This window comes from Schistocerca nitens, chromosome 11, assembly GCF_023898315.1.
Source record: "Schistocerca nitens isolate TAMUIC-IGC-003100 chromosome 11, iqSchNite1.1, whole genome shotgun sequence".
In the NCBI taxonomy this organism is placed as follows: domain Eukaryota; kingdom Metazoa; phylum Arthropoda; class Insecta; order Orthoptera; family Acrididae; genus Schistocerca; species Schistocerca nitens.
In genome coordinates, this window is record NC_064624.1 from 196,142,062 (window position 1) to 196,164,772 (window position 22,711).

The 22,711-nt window shown below is 41.5% G+C and overlaps 1 protein-coding gene across 3 annotated transcripts in view; it reads right to left on the reverse strand.

The window, feature by feature from the left end:
* LOC126212879 (zinc finger protein 555-like) overlaps positions 1–22,711 on the reverse strand; it is a 70,256-nt gene that overhangs the window by 26,820 nt on the left and 20,725 nt on the right. For all 3 annotated transcript variants that reach the window (XM_049940380.1, XM_049940379.1, XM_049940378.1), the window contains exon 3: positions 10,379–10,465. In XM_049940380.1, coding sequence (XP_049796337.1) covers positions 10,379–10,465 — 87 coding nt within the window. The remainder of the gene's footprint in view (positions 1–10,378; positions 10,466–22,711) is intronic.

A 22,711-nucleotide genomic window follows, 5' to 3' on the forward strand; every position in this document is an offset into this window, starting at 1 on the left:
TAGCCAATACTGAAAATTAAACTCATTGTTCTGGGGAGGGTAGGGGCTTAAAATTTGTTGTTCGCATGTGGCTGGCTTTGAACCATTAATAGAAAATGGTATTAGAAAAAGAAGTATCAAATACACTCTGCTTTCATCTTTTCATAAAAATCAACATCTTTTCGACTTATTTGTAGATTATTGGAAAATAGTAGAGCAATGAAAACTTTTATTCCTTATCGTTGTGAGTCATCTATTGCACTCTAAATTTCATCTTCATCATGCGTTCACACTACTAGATATGCTAACCTGAAGTTTACATTGTTTTCGGGGATGATTTTCGCGCCCAACTTTCATTCCAGTTGTACAGCTTGGTATGTTTTATGGAGCATAGTTTTTTAGCAAAATCAGAACAAAATACCGCATTTTTTATGTTTTTACAAAATCTTAAATTTTGTGCTTAATTCATTACGTACTGAAAAGTGCTATGGAAATGAAACTTTATATTTAAGAACTTTGTGTTATTAGGTTACTACATGCCAAGTTTCACGTTCGTCATAGCATTAGTTCAGGAGATGCAAGAAGCCATACTCCGAAATTTTTTCAGATGCCTATTTTTTGGCAAATTTATCTACAATTTTCTGGCCCAATGTGGCTTGTAAAACACACAAAGTTGTACAAGACGGCCAAATTTTATTTCTTTAAAAACTATTGTCTGAGATATTACAGCTCAAATTCGCCAACAACTACGCTGGCTCTGCACGAGTCGTATTGAGCTGAGAAATAAAAATTCAGCACAGAGCGGGTTGCGCAGCACAGGTTGATCCGGTCCTGGCGGTGGCTCAGAGGCAGGCAGGCAGCGCAGGCAGACGGATTATGCCGCAGGCCACTGCGCTTCAGCATGCCAAGCAGGTGACGCACTTTCAGCAGTCAAAGGGTTAAAAAATCACTTTGTAACAGACTGCTAAAGTATTACGATGTGACATAATGGGCGAGTTGTGGCGCCCTGGAAATATTCCAAGTTCAGAGTCGGCATGGACGCGCGGGGGCCCCTCGGTGGGCCACGGCACGGCAGCAACAACGTGGTGCCAAATGTTAGCTGACCATGAGGGGTAGGTAGGGCCATCGCGTGGCTGGGAATTCCATGGCAACTCTGTGTCACTGAAGGGGACTTGCCAGGAGTGCCAAAGATTTTGGACTTTGTGAAACCTTAATGGCAGACATTTCACAGTTCGTATAGAAATTAATAGTAGCCAGATGAAGCACGATACCTCAAAAAGAAACATGTATATTACCATTATTTGCACGATGATTCCGATGGTGTAATCAGACTTTCACTATCATTATTAGTTTAAAGTTTAGTATCTGATGGTAAATTATACAAGTAACACCCAGCAACGAATTTTCAAAATGTAAATGGTTCATCCGATTTTGGCGATCAATGTCTCTTTAGAAAGCCATTAGTGTAAACCTAAATTGGTATGAATTAAGTCATGTAACTTGAATAGTATGTGAGTTATTGGAGGTCAAAGCAGCCGATTACTACCGATCGCATCAGGCCATAAGTACTCCACAGTTACACGAAAAACTGGTAGCAGCATGCTTACAAACATATTTATTCATCTATGTCTTTGTTTATATCAATATATACTATTCATGAAGAAATTGTTAAATATTTACTGTGTTTTAGAAATCACAGAGACATTAGGCTACTGGCCTACCTTCTGTTTCTATTCCATTGATATATGTTTATTTGATTTGTGGATGTATTTAATAATGTGTGTTAGAGCCTGTTTATGGTCCAGCCATAGGAATATTTATTTAATTTCAAGTTAGTTAAATGTAAGTCCAGTATTTCGAATGTGTTTCATTATGACTGTGAGTGTGTGTTGGCTTGAAGACAGGGTGGGAGCGCTCTAGCCAATCACAGTGCTCGTGAATGGGGAGACTGGAAGGAAGTGGGAGAACAGTACGAGAGAGGAGAGGAGAGTTCTGGACAGTATGGCAGAGGACACGGGGAGGGCTGGACAGTCCGGCACAAGGGATGCATGGTTGCGAGAGAGACTTTGAGTGTGGAGCAGTTTGTGCATGGTTGCGAGAGAGAGAAATACTTCAGAGTGCAGACTTGTGAGATATCTGAGGTTTCTACAGTGAAGACGTAGTATGCATTTAGAAGTAAATACCTCATGAGCTATGTTGTCGCTCAGAACTAATTCCTTGCAGTAGGAATCTATTGTTTCGCTGTTATTCAATTTATATTTTATTTAATTGCTGGACCATCGACACCAATAAGTGTTCTGCAGAAATAGATCGCATTCTCAAAAGTACTTCTACTATTGCACTCACCATTTAAAGTCATTAGTAACGGCAGATTTTATTTAATTGCAATCTTTCATTTTTAAATTTCTACGTTACATTCACAGTTGCTGAGTGATAGGAATTTTCGACCATTCAATTTATGTGTATATTCATATTGCATACTGTAGACTCAGCAGTATTTGGCCTGTAATGCAGCAACTATGTATCCACACGATGACCGCAGAGCAGCCGCAATGGGCAAGAATATGGAGGGTCTCCTGGATAGCCATAACCAGACAAGAGCGAGGGAAAGTGGAGCTGAAGTATAGGCAGAATTCCTCACACAAAGAAGCTGAGACAGACGTTCCCACCGCCACAGGGAGCCCATTAATCTCATTAAAAAGGGGCAGACATTTAATACAGATCCTTACGGTATCCCATTCTCCTGAACTCAGGAGGAACTATGGGAGGCCACAAGTTGCACAAGGAAGGAATGAAGCGACAGAAAATTTGTATGAAAATTGGGAGCAGACCCCTAAGACCCCAACCATGGAGCGTAGAAAGGATCTGATGTCGCCATGTCATATCCTATGCCTTCCGCATGTCAAAAAAGACAGCGACCAGATGCTGACCGTGGGCAAAGGCCGTACGGATGGCAGACTCCAGGTACACTAGATTATTGGTGGCAGACTGGTCCTTACGGAACCCACCCTCAGACGGAGCCAGAAGGCCCCGAGACTCAAGTAGCCAACTCAACCTCCGGCTCACCATGCATTCGAGCAACTTGCAAAGAAGGTTGGTGAGGCTAATGGGGCAGTAGCTGTCCACCTCCAGTGGGTTCTTACCAGGTTTCAACACAGGGATTACGATGCTTTCCCACCATTGCAACAGGAGCTCACCCTCAACCCACATACCATTGTAAAGGTCTAGGAGGAGTCGCTGGCAGTCCACCAAGAGGTGTTTGAGCATCTGACAGTGGATGCGATCTAGGCTCCGACGTTCCTACTGCTCTTTCAGGGAGCGGAAGGCCAGTGGGTAATTTGCAGAAGCAGAACTCTGAGCAAAATGCTCCGCTATGCGATTTGCAATTGTGTCAGAGTCGGTACAGACTGCTCCATTCAGGGAAAGCCCGGGGACGCTGACGGGGATCCGATAGCCATAGAGTCGCCTGATGTTTGCCCATCCTGTGATGGAGAGGTACGGAGGCCAACGATGGAGACATACCTTTGCCAGCACTCCTGCTTGTGTTTGTGAATGAGGTGGCGGGCTCGTGCACGAAGCTGTTTAAAGGTGATGAGGTGTTCCAATGAGGGATGATGCTGGAGTGCCTGCCTGCGATCTTTAATCACCTCCGCGATCTCAGGCAACCACCAAGGCACAGTCCTCAGCTGAGGGGACCCAGAAGAACAGGGAATGGCAGATTCTGAGGCAGTAATGATGCCAGTGGTGACTGAGTGAAACACTGCATGAATGGCGTCATTGGAAAGTGGCTCAATAGTGGCAATGGAGGTGAAAAGTCCCAGTCAGCCATATTCATAGCCCATCTGCAGGGGCGCCAAGAAGAGTGACACTGTGGCAGTGACAGAAAGATTGGAAAATGGTCACTACCACACAAGTCGTCATGCACACTCAATGGGACAGATGGTAATAGGCTAGGGCTGCAGTTCGGAAGGATGGCTGAGTACATGCCATGCACCCAACTGAAATGTGTGAATGCACCATTATTTAAAAGGGAAAGGTCGAGCTTTGCCAGTACTTGCTCAACGATGCTGCCTCTGTCTGTTGTCACTGATCCACCCCACAGAGGGTAATGGGTGTTGAAGTCGCCCAGTAACAGAAAAGGGGGCGGCAATTGGGCTATCAGCACCTGCAGGACATTCACCATGCGGTGGAAGATAGAGACTGCAGACAGTAACAGCCTGAGGCGTCCACACCCAAACAGCGACAGCCTCTAAAGGTGTTTGTAGAGGGACAAACTTGCTGTAAAGAGACTGAAGTACGTAGATGCAGACGACACCAGATACCCTCTCATAAGCTGCCTGGTTCCTATAATAACCCTGATAGCCACAGAGGGTGGGGGTTCACATCGCTAGAAACCAAGTTTCTTGAAGAGCAGTGTAGAGGAAAGGGTGAAGGCTGAGAAGCTGTCGGAGCTCAGCAAGAATGTGGAAAAAACTGCTGCAGTTCCACTGAAGGATGACATTGTCCATGGCCGAGAAAGGCGTGAAGGGACCGGGGAGGCAGATTACGCCAGTGAGTCACCTGCTGCCACTGATTGAGTACCTGTGCGAGTGACATCCATTGTGTCTGAGAGTCCGGCAAGATCTAGGTCCTCAGCAGACACTACAATCTCTACCTCGCCCTCAGACACATAGCTTGTAGGTTGTGGTGGGGAGGGTGCCACTGAAAGTTAATTTGTCTTAGAAGTCTTCTTCTTGGACTTTTCTCTCTGCTCCTTGGGTTTCACTGGCTGGGAGAACTTCACCGACTCAGACTCCGGGACAGAGGAGGATTGTAAAGCCCTACGACCAGCTGCTTGTGGGCACTTATGCCACTGTCAGGTGTCATCGTTCCCACTTGTGGAAATCTGGGAAGGGAGGGACCCAAGAGACCCCTTGCTAGCGAGAGGAGCCGAAGAAGTTGGACACGCCTCCCGCTTAGAAGCAGGGACGGACATCCACTGTGGGTGGGGGGGGGGGGGGGGGCGGAGGAGAGGTGTTGCTCTCGAGGTAGGTGGCGCAGGAGCAACAGGGTGGGTAGTGCCCCCATGGGCAAGGGGGCATGTGGAGTTGTATGGCTCGGTGAACCGACTGGAATTCGCTGAACTGATGGGGCTATCATGGTTGTCGTAGCGGCGGCATATGAGGAAGTCATTTGCACAAGATGGAGTCATTCATATTTCCTCTTAGCCTAAGTATAGGTCAGTCGGTCCAGAGTCTTGTATCCCATGATTTTCTGCTCTTTCTGTAAGATCCTGCAGTCTCTCCGCAGTTGACAGAGATGGGAGGCGGGGCACATGGACTATTGGGATGTGATGGGCATCTGCAATCTCGACATGTGAGGTTCGAAATACAGCCGAACTTGCAGCACTTAAAAGTACCGCAACGGCGGAGGGATATAGGGCTTGACATCACAGCGGTAGACCATCACCTTGACCTTCTCCGGTAATGTATCACCCTCAAAGGCCAAAATGAAGGCACCAGTAGAAATCTGATTATCCTTCAGACCCCGATGAACATGCCGGACGAAATGAACACCTCGGCGTTCTAAATTTGAGCGCAGCTCATCATCAGACCGCAAAAGAAGGTCTCTATGTAAAATAATACCCTGGACCATACTTAAACTCGTATGGGGTGTGATGGTAACTGAAACATCCCCCAACTTGTCACAAGCAAGTAACCTTCATGACTGGGCAGAGGATGCCGTTTTTATCAATACTGACCCAGAGCGCATTTTGGACAAGCCCTCCACCTCCCCAAACTTTTCCTCTAAATGCTCTACGAAGAACTGAGGCTTTGTTGACATGAAAGACTCCCCATCAGCTCTCGTACAAACTAGGAACTGGGGCAAATAAGTGTCAGTGCCATCCTGAGCCTTACGCTCCTCCCATGGTGTGGCCAGGGAGGGGAACGATTTGGGATCGTATCTCTGAGCATTGCATTGAGCCCGAGAATGCTTAGAGACTGCTGGCAGCTGGCCACCAGCAAGAGATGATGTACCACACTTCACTGCGGGTCATCTGCCCTGATGCCACCCACTCCGACCAAGGGCCCTCCCCACGGGTGCCACCCAGCCTCAGCACGGGCCACCTGGCAGAATGGCCATTGCCGGGAGTCCTGATGCCCCAGGGAGATAGGCATCTACTCCTTGGCATAAGTGGGGAGTTAATGGTGCAGGCATCAGCAGAGCAATCCCTATGTTGTCAGGGGGCTACAACCAACAGGGTACATGGCGGCCCCACCATAACTGACTGGCTATCGTGCTCGATATTAGGTGCAAGGAAGTCCATGGCCATCGTCTCCACAAAAAGCAATACTGCACAGTGCATGGTGGAAATCGCACCCAGGAATGTATCCCTGCCGAAGAGATGGAGAACGAGCAGGATGAAAATGTGACGACGAGAAAGCTCAATAGACACAATGCACCATTTAAGGCGCCCTTCCCCAATTGGCTCGCTCTTCGGAAGAATTTGGAAATATGGAGGTCAAACCCGAGAGGGGACCATCACGTATAAGTCAAAACGTTTGAGACTCCTTTTAGTCGCCTCTTATGACAGGCAGGAATACTGGAATACCGCGGGCCTATTCTAACCCCTGAACCCACGAGGGGGGGGGGGGGGGAAGAGATGCTTGTGTGTGCCATAAATTTATTTTACCTAGTTACCACATTACTTAATCCTCATATGTCCATAAAAATCTAAAACAGTTTGTCTTTTTTTAATTATCTCATTTGTAAATGATATGTTAACTGAGGTACAGTTTAAAAACAAATTTCATATAGAGAACAATTTTTCTCACATTTGCACATGTGCCAAGACTAGGGTAAGAGAAGACTGATTGGGTAACAATTCTTAAGCTGCCAGCTATCTCTCAGAAATGCCATTCACAGTGCCATTCATGGTGCTCATGCAGGAGTTCCATTCTCATTAAATGGAAAAGTTCAATTTACCTACACGGTATCAGAACAGTAACCACATTAAAAATGGCATGATAGTCAGATATGTATAGCATCAGACTGGACTTCCACAGGTCAGACATTCCATGCCACTCATAAATATTTTTTCATTTTTGTTGGCAACTAAGTGCAATGGTGTGTACTATCCAAAATAAGGTTGATGGGTAAATTCAGGCAATGGTTAATGGCTGCAAAATTAATATGTGAGAAACCAAAGCTGCAGAATGCGCATGCAATGTTTCCTCCCATATTTATTGAATTTGAAATGATATTGTGGCAAGTTCTCCTTCATACAACGTTCATTGTGTGAGAATATTTTGTTTCATTGATGTTTGTTTCACGACTCACTCTAAAAATTGTAAATCATAACATAAAAAATGTATGTGCACCTACTACACACTGATTACAAAATCAACTGTACTTTGTCATCTACCTCGTAACCAATGTATTGACAGCAGTTGGCAGCAGTCATCAAAAGAAAAAGAGAAAAAAAGAAACCTTTAGTAGACTCAAACCCTAAAACTTCATAATACTTGTAAATTTACACACTGTGCCCTCATGCTACTTTGCAATCTGTGATCATTCTGAAATATTTCATCTTGTTGACACGTCTTGAATGAAAGCCATTAGAATAAACATTTTAAGGCACTTTAAACCACATCAGCATTTAGTTTGTTTTCCTATGACTTTGTCAGAGTTAGTTTGCTAGCTTTTAAGTGCAGTTCTGTATGACAAGTTGTGGAGTTCCAGCAAAATTAGTATTTCCTTGTACCCTTCATAATTTTGTAGCATTTGTGCAAGATAGTACATTTATCCACATTGTCAATGTGCTGGTGTACACCTTCGCCAGCACACTAGTCAATACTAGGAACATTGTATAGCATGTGCTGAACTAGGTGCACTTATGACGAGAGAAGATCAAAACACGGCCCCAAGCTATGCACCGATAATGCCCCCTGGTCAGCATGCATATAGGTCACCGCCACCGCTGCCTATGCTGTCTCAAGCTCTCAATCTCAGTACGTTGCATCACAGTGTGCTCTAGTCTTCCACAGTGATAGTCATCAACTCGCACAAAGTTAGTTGCCAGGCAAGTGTGAGTAAGACGGAGTACAATTAACAACATCAGAACTATAACAATTATTCCACCCTCTGCACACAGGTAAGTACAACCAGATTTCAGTTCTTTTGCCTTAAGAAAAAGCCAGAACAGACATACCATCAGTGATATACTGACTTACAGGGTCTCACTAGGAAGTGTAAATTCAGGTGTAGTTGTAGCAACTTTTATAATGACATGATGATCCGTGATGCAATCACATACAATGTCCCTGATAGCAGAATCAGAGAATGGATTCTCACGTCCTCAGCTCCTTCGTACCATTAAGTGTTGCACATATTACAACAATTTGATTCCGGCACCATAGTCACTGATAAATTTGATCAGGTTCAGATTTGACAGATCGAGCCGCCTCTTGCCCGCAACTGCCCCCATCAGCCACCACAACAAGAGCACACACCGACATGCAGACAGCCTAGTAAACAAGTAGCCAGGCCTGTAAATCTAATGAAGTCTTGCCCTTACTGTTTTGCTCGCCATAAGTGGCAAGATTTCCCATCACGCAATGTGACATGTTACTCATGTGGAAAGAAAGGCCATGGCCAGGCAGTTTGCTTGCAATGGCAGAAGAACGCCAATTCTGCCTGCTCTTGCAACAACATGTCTTGTGCACATTCTGTGACTGCAGTCTTTTGAAAAATGACTACAGGGTCTAAAAATAATTCAAGTAAGGTTGTGCCCTCATCTCACCCCAGTGTGGGCCATGCCATTTCAACCATTTGAAACACTACAAATTGCTGGCCATCAAGATGACTTTCAATTGGACACAAGTGCTTCTGTAACTTTTTCTTAATCATGCCACATACGATGGTTAGGCTCACCACACCTGTCAAAATCTAGCATGCACCCAACCGCATACAATGGACAGGAAATCCCAGCAGTTGGACAGTGTAGTTTGCCTGTCATTTACAAATCTCACAATAGGATAGTGAAATTTACTGTACTGCAATCAGGAGGCAGTGAAAATACTTTTGACTTACATCCATTTGACTTGTTTGGTGCCGCATGAGGTAGCTGTATGGTCTGAGGCACCATAGCCACGGTTTGCGCACCTCTACGTCCAGGTTCTTGCCTCCCTTCCCCATCCCCTGTTTCACTCGCATCTCCAACACATGAAGATGATACAGCATTTCGTGGGGAGGAATGTGTTGGCGTACGCATCTGCCAGAACACCGGTCAGAACTAGGAAACATTGTTAAGCAGGTGCTAAACAAGGCACACCTATCACAAGAGAAATCAAGACTTGCACCCACGCTATAAGCCAATAATGCCCCCTGGGTAGTGTGCATATAGGTCGCAGCCTTCGACTGAGCTGTCTCAATCTCTGTATCTCAGTATGTCGCATTGGGACTTGGTTCATATTGCACCTCAATACATCACACTGTGTCTAGTCTTCTTCCACAGTGATACTAATCACCTCGCATCTTAGGTGTGAGGGAACGCTAGTCATTGTATGTAATTGTGATAAGGGGATGGACAAGATTGAAGAATTAGTACATGTTATTTGATTGCTGTTAACCACAGAACTTCAGACTCGAATCATCATTGAAGTTAAGTACTCGATTCATTCCTGTAATAAAGTGTATTTTAACCATGTGTGCTTTTTGTGTTGTTCTAAGAGGACACTGGCCACCCACCTATCATACCATCCTCTCCTCATCAAGCTAGGAACCACAAAACATTAAAAGAGGGCACAGCCACAACAGTGAAGGCATATATATTGTGCATACTTTGCTTCTTTTTCTTCGAGGTAGCTATTTATCAATTGCACTCATCTCAACACTTCACCCCTCCTGCCCTAATTTTCACACCACAGACATTGCTCATTTAACACAAGCTTTACACATTCTGGTGCCTTTTCCATTTGCACTGTCACTGCTCCCTCCTACTCATTGAAAATAATATTTTGATGAGCAGGAAATTACACTGGCTTGAGGAGATGGTTGAAACTTTACAACTAGCCTCATTAGTAAGTGAACAGTAACATAACTGTGTGAACTACATAGTACGGTAGTTGTCATTGCTATTCCTGACCTTGAGTAACAGAGAACAGTCTGTGTGTAAGAGAGCTGCAAACGAACAGCCCAAAAAGAACTAGAGGCAACCCCTGAGGCCCAATATCAATTGTAACAATGATACCAAGTAAGCTGAATCTCCTCATCATCTTAAACTTATTAGCATTATGGAAACACCAACAAATTAAGACAAAAATAAGTGCTACATATGTTCAAACACACACTGCAGCTAGGCACAAAAAATAAACAAACTTGGGAGGACGGTGTGTGACCGTATCACCAGTTCACTCACCACATCTTCCCTCGGCACCAGCGAGGGTGGTGGGCAGCAATCACTTTCTGCTTCCAGTATGGCATCCAGCACTGCCTTTGTGGAATCCTGATAAAAGAGACAAAAATTAGATGACTGTAGCATGTTTGGCTGAGACAAAGTACAAAGCAGATATACCTCGATGCGTTCAAAAGTTGTGGATGGAGAGGCGCCACCCAACAAAAACCTGGCAAACTCTGGCACTCAATTTTTGTAAAACATACAGGGAAAAATACATCTGTCTTCATTCAAAAATCGTATTTTTAAATTGAAAAGCAAGATTGTTTAGAGCTTTGAGAGTCCATCTTCAAATCCTTAACATAATTTTGTCTCCTTGGGCCCCACTGCTCATATTACATTAATACAGTTTTATCTTATGAGAAATAATTGTAATTCACAAGAGGACCTTGTGGATGGTCCTCATAAATGTTCTGCTCTCAAGATTTGAAGGTGAGTGCCCAGATATCAATTTGGTTTGATTCTCAAAAGCATAAATATTTTTATTTATAAATTATTCAATTATTATCAATGTTAATTAAAAATGTTGAACAAAAACTTATTAAAATAACACAACATTTTTAATTACTGCATAAAATTGTGAAAAATTAAATGGAAGATACTCATGTGCCTAATTTTTCTTTTGATGGTAAAGCATTTCAGATACCTGAACAACATTTTAATTTAGTTTCATGTGATTAGTAATTTTACATAAAACCATTATTTTCATTTGTGTGTTCATTCCATTCTACAGGATCTGACATACTGATAGATATTTAAAATCTATCAAATGCCTTGCCTTGCCTTGTCATACTATATGCCACTGATTGCACTACAAGAAATTACCTGAAATCATTGCCATTTACCATTTATCTGCCAACACATGAGGCATGCAAAAAATTTTGTTTCCCCTGGTAAAGCTTACACTGACTCTTTCAGGCTCTATCAAACTGGCATGTGCAGTACAAATATTTGGGGGAGCTGCATGGCTGCTCACTCCAGATGAGTTGTAACCAAGACAATACAGATGTGTGCACAACTTGTTATCCCTGAGGAACTCTGCAAATTTAGTGAGAACAGCAATGTCATTTACAGATCTCAACTACACATTGAATGGCTACTTCTATTTCTATCCAATACTGTGTCAAAAATGTTTAGTGTGTTGGACACTATAATTAAGGAATCTAACACAATAAAGATGCATGAAAACTTAATAAATAAAGATTGAGGTTTCAATTTAAACAAGGTGTGGGTCTGGCATTAGTTTATTAATATCTTGCCAGACATCACAGCCATGTGATGGAAAACACTGAGAGAATGTGTGTGTTTTGTGCAATAGCAGTGTAGACTCAAAAAACAAAAGATGACTAAAGGGCATAATGAGTGCTATGAGTCAAACTCACAACCAGCTGTAAATAACGATGTGAAGCAAACAATAGTTCACAATCTGGTTGGACCCAGGCAGCTAGTACACACAACAGCACAACTTGCATCCCCTGGTGAAGAAGAGATGGTCAGTCATCGAAATATCGAGCAAAAAGACTGGCATTGACCAACTTGGCTGAACAGCGCGAAATGCATCATTAATAAGAAAAACACCTGTATTCTTTTTAACATGAAACCAACACCAATCAATCATAAATTTTATGTCAAATACTTCCATAGAAGGTTTCAGACAGAAACTGAACCAAATCTGCTGCTCTGTTAAACCTTATCTTTCAACGTAAAAACTGTAAAGATTTAGTGATAAAATATGGCAGAGTAACTCATTTAAACTCCTGCTGTACATACATAAAAAAGCACGTAAAATTTCATGGTTGATTAATTCAAGTCTGTAAAGTCCTATCTGTAAAAACTGACTTTAAGGGCTTATGCTCCACTTTCATCCTAATCCCTTCATATAATAAAGGTATTACACAGAATTGACACTTTACCAAACACAAGTGAAATTCTTTTCAAGACAGAATATGTGTGTGTTCCACACTCATTTATTAACAGTTGAATGTTGCATCATTATTTTGTGTGTATGACTCACCTTCATCAGTAATTCAATTCTACTTAGCTCGTTTCCTACCAGAATCAGGGAAATGTTTTCAGGTACTATAAATAATTTCTTATTCCAATACCATCCTGATAAATGTTACTGTTATTTTCAAACTGTGTTCACAGCAATATTCTTAAGGGAGCAAATCTACTGTCAGACTGTTCCTGGCATGTCCACCTGTTGAAAGAACTGTCTATAAGATGTTCTAGAGTGGATAGCAAGCTTCTGTGCAAAGAAAACTTTTTTCATCAGTGACAAGTAGCCCCAGAATATTATGCCTTATGAGATAAGCAAATGAAAGTAGGAAAAGGTCAAATTTCTGAAATTTTCATCTCCAAAACCTGTTATTATCCCTACTACAAAAGTTGCAAATGTAAGACATTTAAATGACCTGTAACATGTAACTTCAAGCTCAAATTCTTATCAATAAATCACAATGAAGGAGCTTTGTTTATTATACTTGCACTGACACCAAAAAGAATTATTACTGCTTCTTTAATAAATAACGTTATTGACATATAACAAGAACAAAAATGGAGCAACTATTGATTCCTGTGGTACATCTGTAGTGATTATTCCCTATTCTGAAGAAGCTATTTCCTTGTGCACACTTCACTTCATGGATTTCTTAATATGAAACTCTGTATCCTTTCATAACAATGAAATAATCAGTTATTAATAATATAATCAATATAATACAATCAGTCTTTCCTTTTCATACCGTCCAGTTCTTCCACCAGAAGAAGGAGCCACTGGCTCTGAAAGCTTGTGAAAGTTAAATCCTTGTGTGTGTGTGTGTGTGTGTGTGTGTGTGTGTGTGTGTGTGTGTGTGTTCACCTGCCACTGCTTGGTGATTAGATTTTTTTAAAATTATAATTTCTGTATCCTTTTAGTCAGACATATTTAAAACATGTTACCATCAAGATCTCTGCTACCACAATATTCAAGCTTCTCTAGTGGAATACTGTATTTACTTATTTTGCATTTTTTGCCTCCCTATTGTGCTATGGAATTATCTTCCACCTACAGTAAATTAAGTCTTTTTTGCCAGAAGTCAGCAGAATACTGTATAAAGGAAATTACTGCACATCTTGAGAAACATTTTCGAGGATCTTTAGTTTCTTATAATCATTTCCCATACATTTACTCCCTAATGGTTTCTGCTGCAAAAATCTGTGTTGGCTGAATTGCTATCTACACAATCACAATACAAGACAAAAATAATTTTCATGTAAATTTTCTACAGTTCACAGCAGAGTCTGGTGCAAGAGCACACAACAAGGTCCTGAGTAATGAAGTAATAGACTGGAGATCCCAACCGGTTAAAATGAAATTACAAATGTACCACATAAGGCACTCTTTCCTCAAATTATATAACTGGATTCAGGGGTTGAAATGCTAGCAACATGGCAAGTAAGTTTGTCATTTATAAAGGCAAGTATTAATGTACTGTAACAGGGCTTAGTATTTACACAGATGTAGGTAATTATTTTTTAAAATACCAATGCAATAAAGCAAATATTGAATATAATAGAGAGAAACATTCCACGTGGGAAAAATATATCTAAAAACAAAGATGATGTGACTTACCGAACGAAAGTGCTGGCAGGTAGATAGAAACACAAACAAACACAAACATACACACGAAATTCTAGCTTTCGCAACCAATGGTTGCTTCGTCAGGAAAGAGGGAAGGAGAGGGAAAGACGAAAGGATGGGGGATTTAAGGGAGAGGGTAAGGAGTCATTCCAATCCCGGGAGTGGAGAGACTTACCTTGGGGGAGAAAAGGACAGGTATACACTCGCATACACACATATCCATCCGCACATACACAGACACAAGCAGACATTTGTAAAGGCAAAGAGTTTGGGCAGAGATGTCAGTCGAGGCGGAAGTAGAGGCAAAGATGTTGTTGAAAGACAGGTGATGTATGAGCGGCGGCAAATTGAAATTAGCGGAGATTGAGGCCTGGCGGATATCGAGAAGAGAGGATATACTGAAGGGCAAGTTCCCATCTCCGGAGTTCTGACAGGTTGGTGTTAGTGGGAAGTATCCAGATAACCCGGGTGGTGTAACACTGTGCCAAGATGTGCTGGCCGTGCACCAAGGCATGTTTAGCCACAGGGTGATCCTCATTACCAACAAACATTGTCTGCCTGTGTCCATTCATGCGAATGGACAGTTTGTTGCTGGTCATTCCCACATAGAAAGCTTCACAGTGTAGGCAGGTCAGTTAGTAAATCACGTGGGTGCTTTCACACGTGGCTCTGCCTTTGATCGTGTACACCTTCCGGGTTACAGGACTGGAGTAGGTGGTGGTGGGAGGGTGCATGGGACAGGTTTTACACTGGGGGCGGTTACAAGGGTAGGAGCCAGAGGGTAGGGAAGGTGGTTTGGGGATTTCATAGGGATGAACTAAGAGGTTACGAAGGTTAGGTGGACGGCGGAAAGACACTCTTGGTGGAGTGGGGAGGATTTCATGAAGGATGGATCTCATTTCAGGGCAGGATTTGAGGAAGTCGTATCCCTGCTGGAGAGCCACATTCAGAGTCTGATCCAGTCCCGGAAAGTATCCTGTCACAAGTGGGGCACTTTTGGGGTTCTTCTGTGGGAGGTTCTGGGTTTGAGGAGATGAGGAAGTGGCTCTGGTTATTTGCTTCTGTACCAGGTCGGGAGGGTAGCTGCGGGATGCGGAAGCTGTTTTCAGGGATTCCGGACTGGAGCAGATTCGTTTGCCACGAAGACCTAGGCTGTAGGGAAGGGACCGTTTGATGTGGAATGGGTGGCAGCTGTCATAATGGAGGTACTGTTGCTTGTTGGTGGGTTTGATGTGGACGGACGTGTGAAGCTGGCCATTGGAAAGGTGGAGGTCAACGTCAAGGAAAGTGGCATGGGATTTGGAGTAGGACCAGGTGAATCTGATGGAACCAAAGGAGTGGAGGTTGGAGAGGAAATTCTGGAGTTCTTCTTCACTGTGAGTCCAGATCATGAAGATGTCATCAATAAATCTGTACCAAACTTTGGCTTGGCAGGCCTGGGTAACCAAGAAGGCTTCCTCTAAGCGACCCATGAATAGGTTGGCGTACGAGGGGGCCATCCTGGTGCCCATGGCTGTTCCCTTTAATTGTTGGTATGTTTGGCCTTCGAAAGTGAAGAAGTTGTGGGTCAGGATGAAGCTGGCTAAGGTAATGAGGAAAGAGGTTTTTGGTAGGGTGGCAGGTGATCGGCGTGAAAGGGAGTGCTCCATCGCAGCGACGCCCTGGATGTGTGGAATATTTGTGTATAAGGATGTGGCATCAATGGTTACAAGGATGGTTTCCGGGGGTAACAGACTGGGTAGGGATTCCAGGCGTTCGAGAAAGTGGTTGGTGTCTTTGATGAAGGTGTGGTTGGTGTCTTATGAAATGGAAGGCAATTTATAGGAAGGGAAGAAGAAGTAGATGAAGATGAGATGGGATATATAACATGCTGCAAGAATAATTTGATGAGTACTGGAAAACCTAGTCACAACAAGGCCCCTAGAGTAGATGGTAGTCCCTCAAAATTATTGAGATCATTGGGAGAGCCAGTCATCAGAGAACCATTCTAGTCTGCAAGATATATGAAACATGTGAAATGTCCAGGGCACTCAAGAACAATGTAATATTTGCTGTTCCACAGACGACAGGTGCTGACGTGTGAACATTACTAAACTATCAGTTTCATAATTCATGGTTGCAATGTACAGACTGGAATTATTTACAGAAGACTGAAGAAACTGCTAGAAAGTGGTAGAAGCCAGTAGAAGCAGACCCATTGTTAAGCTCAGTCTGGGCTCAGACGTGGCAACGTTGAACCTACGCTCTATCTTAAAAGACAGGTCAAAGTGAACCTAAATTTATAGAATTTTTTAAATTTATAGACAGAATTTGACAACATCGACTGGAATCTGCACTTTAAAAATTCTAAAAATAGAGATAGGATATGGAGAACTATAAGTAATCTAAAACATGCACAGAAACCAGAATGCAGTTATAAGTCCAAAGACATGAAAAAGAAGTTGTAATTGAGAAGGAAATGAGACCACGTAATAGACTGGCTATAGCAAGAAACTTATTTCTTTAAAGGGGAAATATTAACATCAAATATAAATTTTTAAGTGTTAGCAAGTTATTACTCAAACTGGTTGTAGGGAGTGTAGCCTTGTATGAAAGTGAAACATGAATTATGAGTAGTTCAGACAAAAAGAGAACAGAATAGAAGCTTTTGAAGCGTGGTTCTACAGAAGAACTTCGAAAATGAAACAAGTAGATTGAATAACTGATCAAGATGTTATAAGTTTGGTAATGGAGGGAAATGTACAGAGTAAACATTGCAGAGGGAGACCAAGCGATAAATACAGTAAGCAGCTTCAGATGGATCTAGGTTGCAGTGGTTATGCAAAGCTTAAGAGGCTTGCACAGGATAGATTAGCAAGGAGAACAGCATAAAATAAGTCTATGGACTGAAGAACATAGCACAACAAGAATGAATAGCAATAAGCAGTATAGTGATAGTTTTTTGTTGATATGGTGTACTGACTGAGCATCTATGAGTTGCTTCTCCATTGTTAATGTATAGCTCGGCATCTCAGGATGTATATGTGTACAAGGAAAAAAAAATCCCATATCTTTCCCAGATGGCCCGGTTAAAAACACCCTATTCCCTGGGTGAATATACACTTTTTCTGTTTTAGATGACATAATACTTTCTCTTGGAACCATAAAACTTATCAACCCCAACCCTTTGAATGGTTTGGTTTTACACACTGGCGTAGAACTTCCTGGTACTTCAGAAAATGAACCCACCCCCTCCTCAAAAAAAAAATAAAATAAAAAAACACACATTTTGGAAAGATCTTTTATGTGCAGCAGCATGTATGCTTCATATTTTCGTGTAATGAAAGTATATATTTGAATCTCCCCAAACACAGCACGTTAGTCTCCAAAGCATTGAAATCAAGATTGCGATGTGCTTCAGTAAGCCAATCATATCTGATGTCATGTGACCTCACAGCCGACGATAGCAGGTATTCAAAGCATAGGACATGTGACGTAGTCCGCCAATAGTAACTAACATCATTGTTCAGTAGTGCGAACACATAAATATGAAAGGTAATGGTTTAAAATAATATGCCAAGTGTAGCTGCAAGAAAAGCTATGGTTTCACATATAATATTGGTCTTTTTCTGCACGTTACACTTTAATATACATTGCACAAAAGTGCCAGTAAAATTTTAAATAATAAATAAACGTCTGAGCTCAAAATTCTTCTAAGTGGTTGGCCCTCAGAGTGTTAAGCATCAAATGAGAACCAAATGCTCTGTGATTTAAGAAATTCAAAAAACATTTGCACACACAACATAATTACTCTTACTTTTACTTTGAAAGTGACGCTTTTCAACCACATTCACAATACTTTCCTGCAACCTGTTCGAATTCGTTTCAGCAGTTGTCAGAGAGCACCACGAAATGGTGTAACTGCGCGTGCACATCTACAATGTGTAGGAAGCCCACATGTTCATACCTATATAGCATTAAGAGATCTAACATTACGTTGCAAACAAAACAGAACATCAGAGGATATTCCAAGAGAATCAGAATTTCGTAAACCAGACTAATATGCATAATTGGGATGAAAGTGCGCCTGCGTATGTGCAGATTCACAAAGGAGTAGGTCCCAATCTGATATTAAGCTTTTCAGTGTGGTTTTCAGGCTGCATTTTTTTTTTTTTTTTTTTTTTTTGAGTACCAGTACTGTATTACCTCATGTTTGGTTCTTTATTATAGGATAACACCATACATGCCAGAAGATGAAAACGACCACCTGTAATTCAGCAAACAGTTCACACTAGCCAATACTGTGGAATGAAACACTTTGTTTCAAATAAATTGACTGCCTCTGTGGAAAAACATTAATAAAAGTTAAATTTCTTAAAAAAATCAAGAAAAATATCTTCAGTGTCCTGCAAGGCAACTAATGCTTGACTGCCAAAAACCTGGGAAAAAGATAAAATCAGGAAACTGAAACTAATAACATATTTTAGCTTTTCATATGCATGTAGATGTATTTTATTTTACTTGCTAGCTCTCGGCCACAGAAATTCATTTTGTTTTCACCTGATGTGAGAGTTTAAATGGAGAAGAAACAGCAAAATCACGAAACCTAGAGACAGGTCACGCAGACACTACTGCCCTCTCCACTGCTACTTAGACTGCTCTGTAGATGTGTGAATCTGGCAGCTTCGGCCCACAATAAGAAATTTTCTAGTTAGTGTCTGGTTGTATTGTTAAGACTGCTGATACAGCTGTATTTCAAGCAGCTGTAAGCAGGAGCAGGTACTACCCATAAGCGATTCAATTGTGTATGCGCAAAAGCTCACTGTCAACTGCTCAAACAAACCTAACATAAATCAATGTGATGTCATGGTCATCAGCAGCAGTTTTTTGTTATGGAATATTGCATAGTCTTTGTCCTAAAGCCTCTGACACATTTTGGTATTGGCAGAAGCTTGTGTGTGCACTCTGTTTTGTTGTTGGAAAGGGCCCATTTCCTTTGCAACTTAAGTTTATTTTGGTTTTATTTCCTTTGTTTATGTTGTATTGCTGCAGCATTATTCTGCAGTAGTGGGCTGAAGTAAAATTCTTGGTTTGAGTATCAGTTCTTACCAGTAAAAATTACAAAAATTTAACTGGAAACTAAAACGATGACAAATTCCTGGAATTCTAAAAAATTCCCAGGTTTTTTCTCGATTTTCTACTGGATTAAAAAATTCCTCGGTTTCCCAGTTGTCCTGGGGCGTATACGCCCTGTTTCTCCTTCTTGGTGTAATCTATGGAACACAATGAATGATTTAATGGATGAATGGCCACCCCTTCCCAGCACCACCCTCACCTCTAGGGTTTAAATGCATTCAGGATTGTCACCAATAAACACAAACCCAGAAATCTATGGAAGAAACAGCAGCATTATTTCTTTTCCACTATATTTTAGCATTTGGACCTTCATACCAGCACCCAATAGTGAGTCACGTGTGCTCCAGATTTGGTTGAAATTGTTCCAGCCATTCCAAATAGTATGACCAGCTTTCCTAATGTACAGTCAGGTAGATTATGTCCAACAAAGGCTTCCCAGATTTAGAAAATAAATAGCATGGACACAAAGACTGATATTTGCACTAATGACCATAGCAGTTTTGCGCCCTAAAACCAAAACAAAACACAAAACAAAGACTGATAGAAGAATGCAACAAAATGCATGTTCATTGTGAAAGTTGTAAGAATTTTTATACAAGTTTCAAAGCAGTCGTTACAAAAGCTGCTAACATATGGTACTGTAATTCAATACATCCTGTCTTCACCGTACTCCAAAGCCTGGGGCAACCAGTTCCACCACTGAAATGTGGAGTAAATCAGCATACCAAAGGAAGGGGTAGAAATAATAATGGATTCAGTTGAACAATGTATGTTTCTGGTACTGAAGTACCACAGGTTAGAACATTGTATTATAGCAATGAAGTGCCGTTTTCAAACATGATTTAATGTTAAGTGCCTATTCACAAACTCTTTGCCAAATTCGAATGGACAATATAGCATGGCTGATGAACTATTGAGGAATGTTGACTGAAGGTCAACTGTAGTTACTCCTGAAAATTTTGCCATATTTTCTGGGCATATTCAGCAACACCTGACGAAATTCATCCAAAGAATCCAGCACTCTTAAAACCCTAGAAAACAGTCTACACACTTCCATACAAAATATAAAGTTACCCACTGCATGCATTTGACTGCATGCGATTCGCAGAGGAATCACACTTCCAACTGAATAGATGTGCAATTATAGAAAACTGGAGAGTTTGGAGTTCTAAACGGCACCACTTACGGAAAGTGAAACCATGGCATTCTCTCCAAGTTACTGTTTGGGTTGCGGTATGCAACAGAGGCATTACTGGAATTTTTTTAGCAGAGAATCAGTAACCAGCAAATGGTTCATTTTACTTTTGGAACATCGTACTTCTGGCAAAATTTGTCACCACATAACAAGCATTGGATGACTGACCATCCACCATGTGTTTATGTAAAATGGGCCCTGCCATACTGAACCAAAGAGCTGTTTCACTTTCTTGATGAACACTTCAGAGATAGAGTCATTGCACTGCATCATGTCAAATTTACTCACACAAGCATGGATTGGTCTCCATATTCATGTAATCCAACTCCTTGAGGCTACTGTTTTTGAGGCACATTGAAGAACAATGTCAACTGGAACTACCCGAACACATTGGATGAGCTTTAACCATCAGTCCATGAAGCAAACTAATCCATTTCCATTGGGACATGAGAATATGTGATGGCAAATTTCATTGTTCATTTGTGCTTCCTTGCTATCTCAAGTGATGGACATTTTAGAAATATTTTGATGTAATTGCAAAGACAGCTTGCAGCAAATCCAGAGAAAATGTAGGGTCACACTGGCGAATGATACAACACAAACATGGTTAAACTCAGACTGGGGAAACATTAAAATGGTGTATGATTAAAATTCTCTCTCCTAAGTTGTATTAAAGTTCTGCTGTTTACTCCTATCACTAGCTTGATATTCACTTGGCTACACTGGTAGTTTTGAGGAAGAGATTACTGTTTAACATCTCACAACAATACAGTCATCAGAGATGGAGCACAAGCTCAGATTAGGGAAGGCCAGACAAGGAAAGTAGCCATGCTCTTTCACAGGAACCCTCCTGGCATCTGCCTTAAGCAATTTAGGGAAATCACAGAAAACCTAAATCAAGATGGCTGGATGTGGGTTTGAACTGTCACCCTCCCGAATGCAAGTCCAGCATGCTAACCACTGCTTGCTACCCCCCCCCCCCCCTCACCCTCTTCTGGTATTTTTGAAAGAAAATAATTAAATACTTAGTCTATTTTACCTTATATTACTATTTGTCACACAACTTTACAACAAACACTGCTGTATGCTATATAGCTAACAGAGCTTTTCATTTATCAAAGAAAGATGAACAAATAATTTGTCGAAAGACTAAAAGTGAGTGTGTTCGCTGAAAATGAATTTTATTATCAGCAACAAAAAGCACTGAGAATTGACTGTAAGAATTCCAAGACCATTATAACTGCCTCTGCAAGATGTGATGTTACATACATAATGTTCTTACTGATAGATTAAGCTTAACAAAAAATTTATTTATTTTAGGTGCACTGTCACAGATGATATACCAATAAGACAACAGGGTGTTAAAATATGCAAAATAAATCAACATCCTTGTATTTATGTCAACACAATGACAGATACTTATATGATCGAGTCACAGTAAATGTATCTTTTCGGTTAGTCTATGTACATGTTCAGCCTCTTTTTAACTAATCCAACTGAATCCAAAATAAACTGACAGGGTGTGTTTCATTAGTGTGCCACAATGTTTGCTTCTGATGGCTGTATATTATTTTTGCTAGTTTGAAATATAATAATCTGAGTTTTTACAAGACGGTGACAAACTGTTTGTTGGGAACTATTTGTAGGCTGTTCTACTACCACCTGATGTGTTCCTGATAAGGTTGAGGACAGATCTTTGACTGGAATGCCTGTGCTATCCAGAAACACTGTAAGGACATTAGGATGACTACTGAACAATTTGAGTAGCAAATTTTATAAGGAGAGACTATATGAAAAATATAAATGAAGGTAAGGCCAGAATGTAAAAAATTGTAGTGGCAATGCATTCAATGTGGAACAGGTACTTCACAGAAAAATAAAATACTACGCAGAAATCGGCTCACCTTGCCAGGTTATGATGAACCAATGAGAAACATGTCTGATGTTAGCAAACCAGTGTGCACTAGCAGTACAGACTGAGCTATGTATAAGAGCACCTGGAATTAAGGTAGGTAAAAAGGGTTCATTTTTGTTCAAAATTAACAAGTTTGCAAAGTGAGTAACAACAGAGATAAGAGCAATATTGTTGTGACTCGCCGATCATTCAAAGTGCCGCTGCGCAATTATGCGCGGCCTCTACGTGCGACGCTGTCTGCCAGCCATGCAGCAGCTGCGCCACCTAAGTGGCCAGCCGAGCAGCGGCCACTAGACTGGGACTCAGTGCTCATTCGAATGCTAAGGTGTACACATGTCTTGCTTGTCAACTTACTCTGTGACTTATGTGTGTTGTGTCGTTCTGAAATATATTTGTTAAACTTGACGTTATAACAATTGGCGACGAGGTAGTGGATTTTTCCTTTTCACC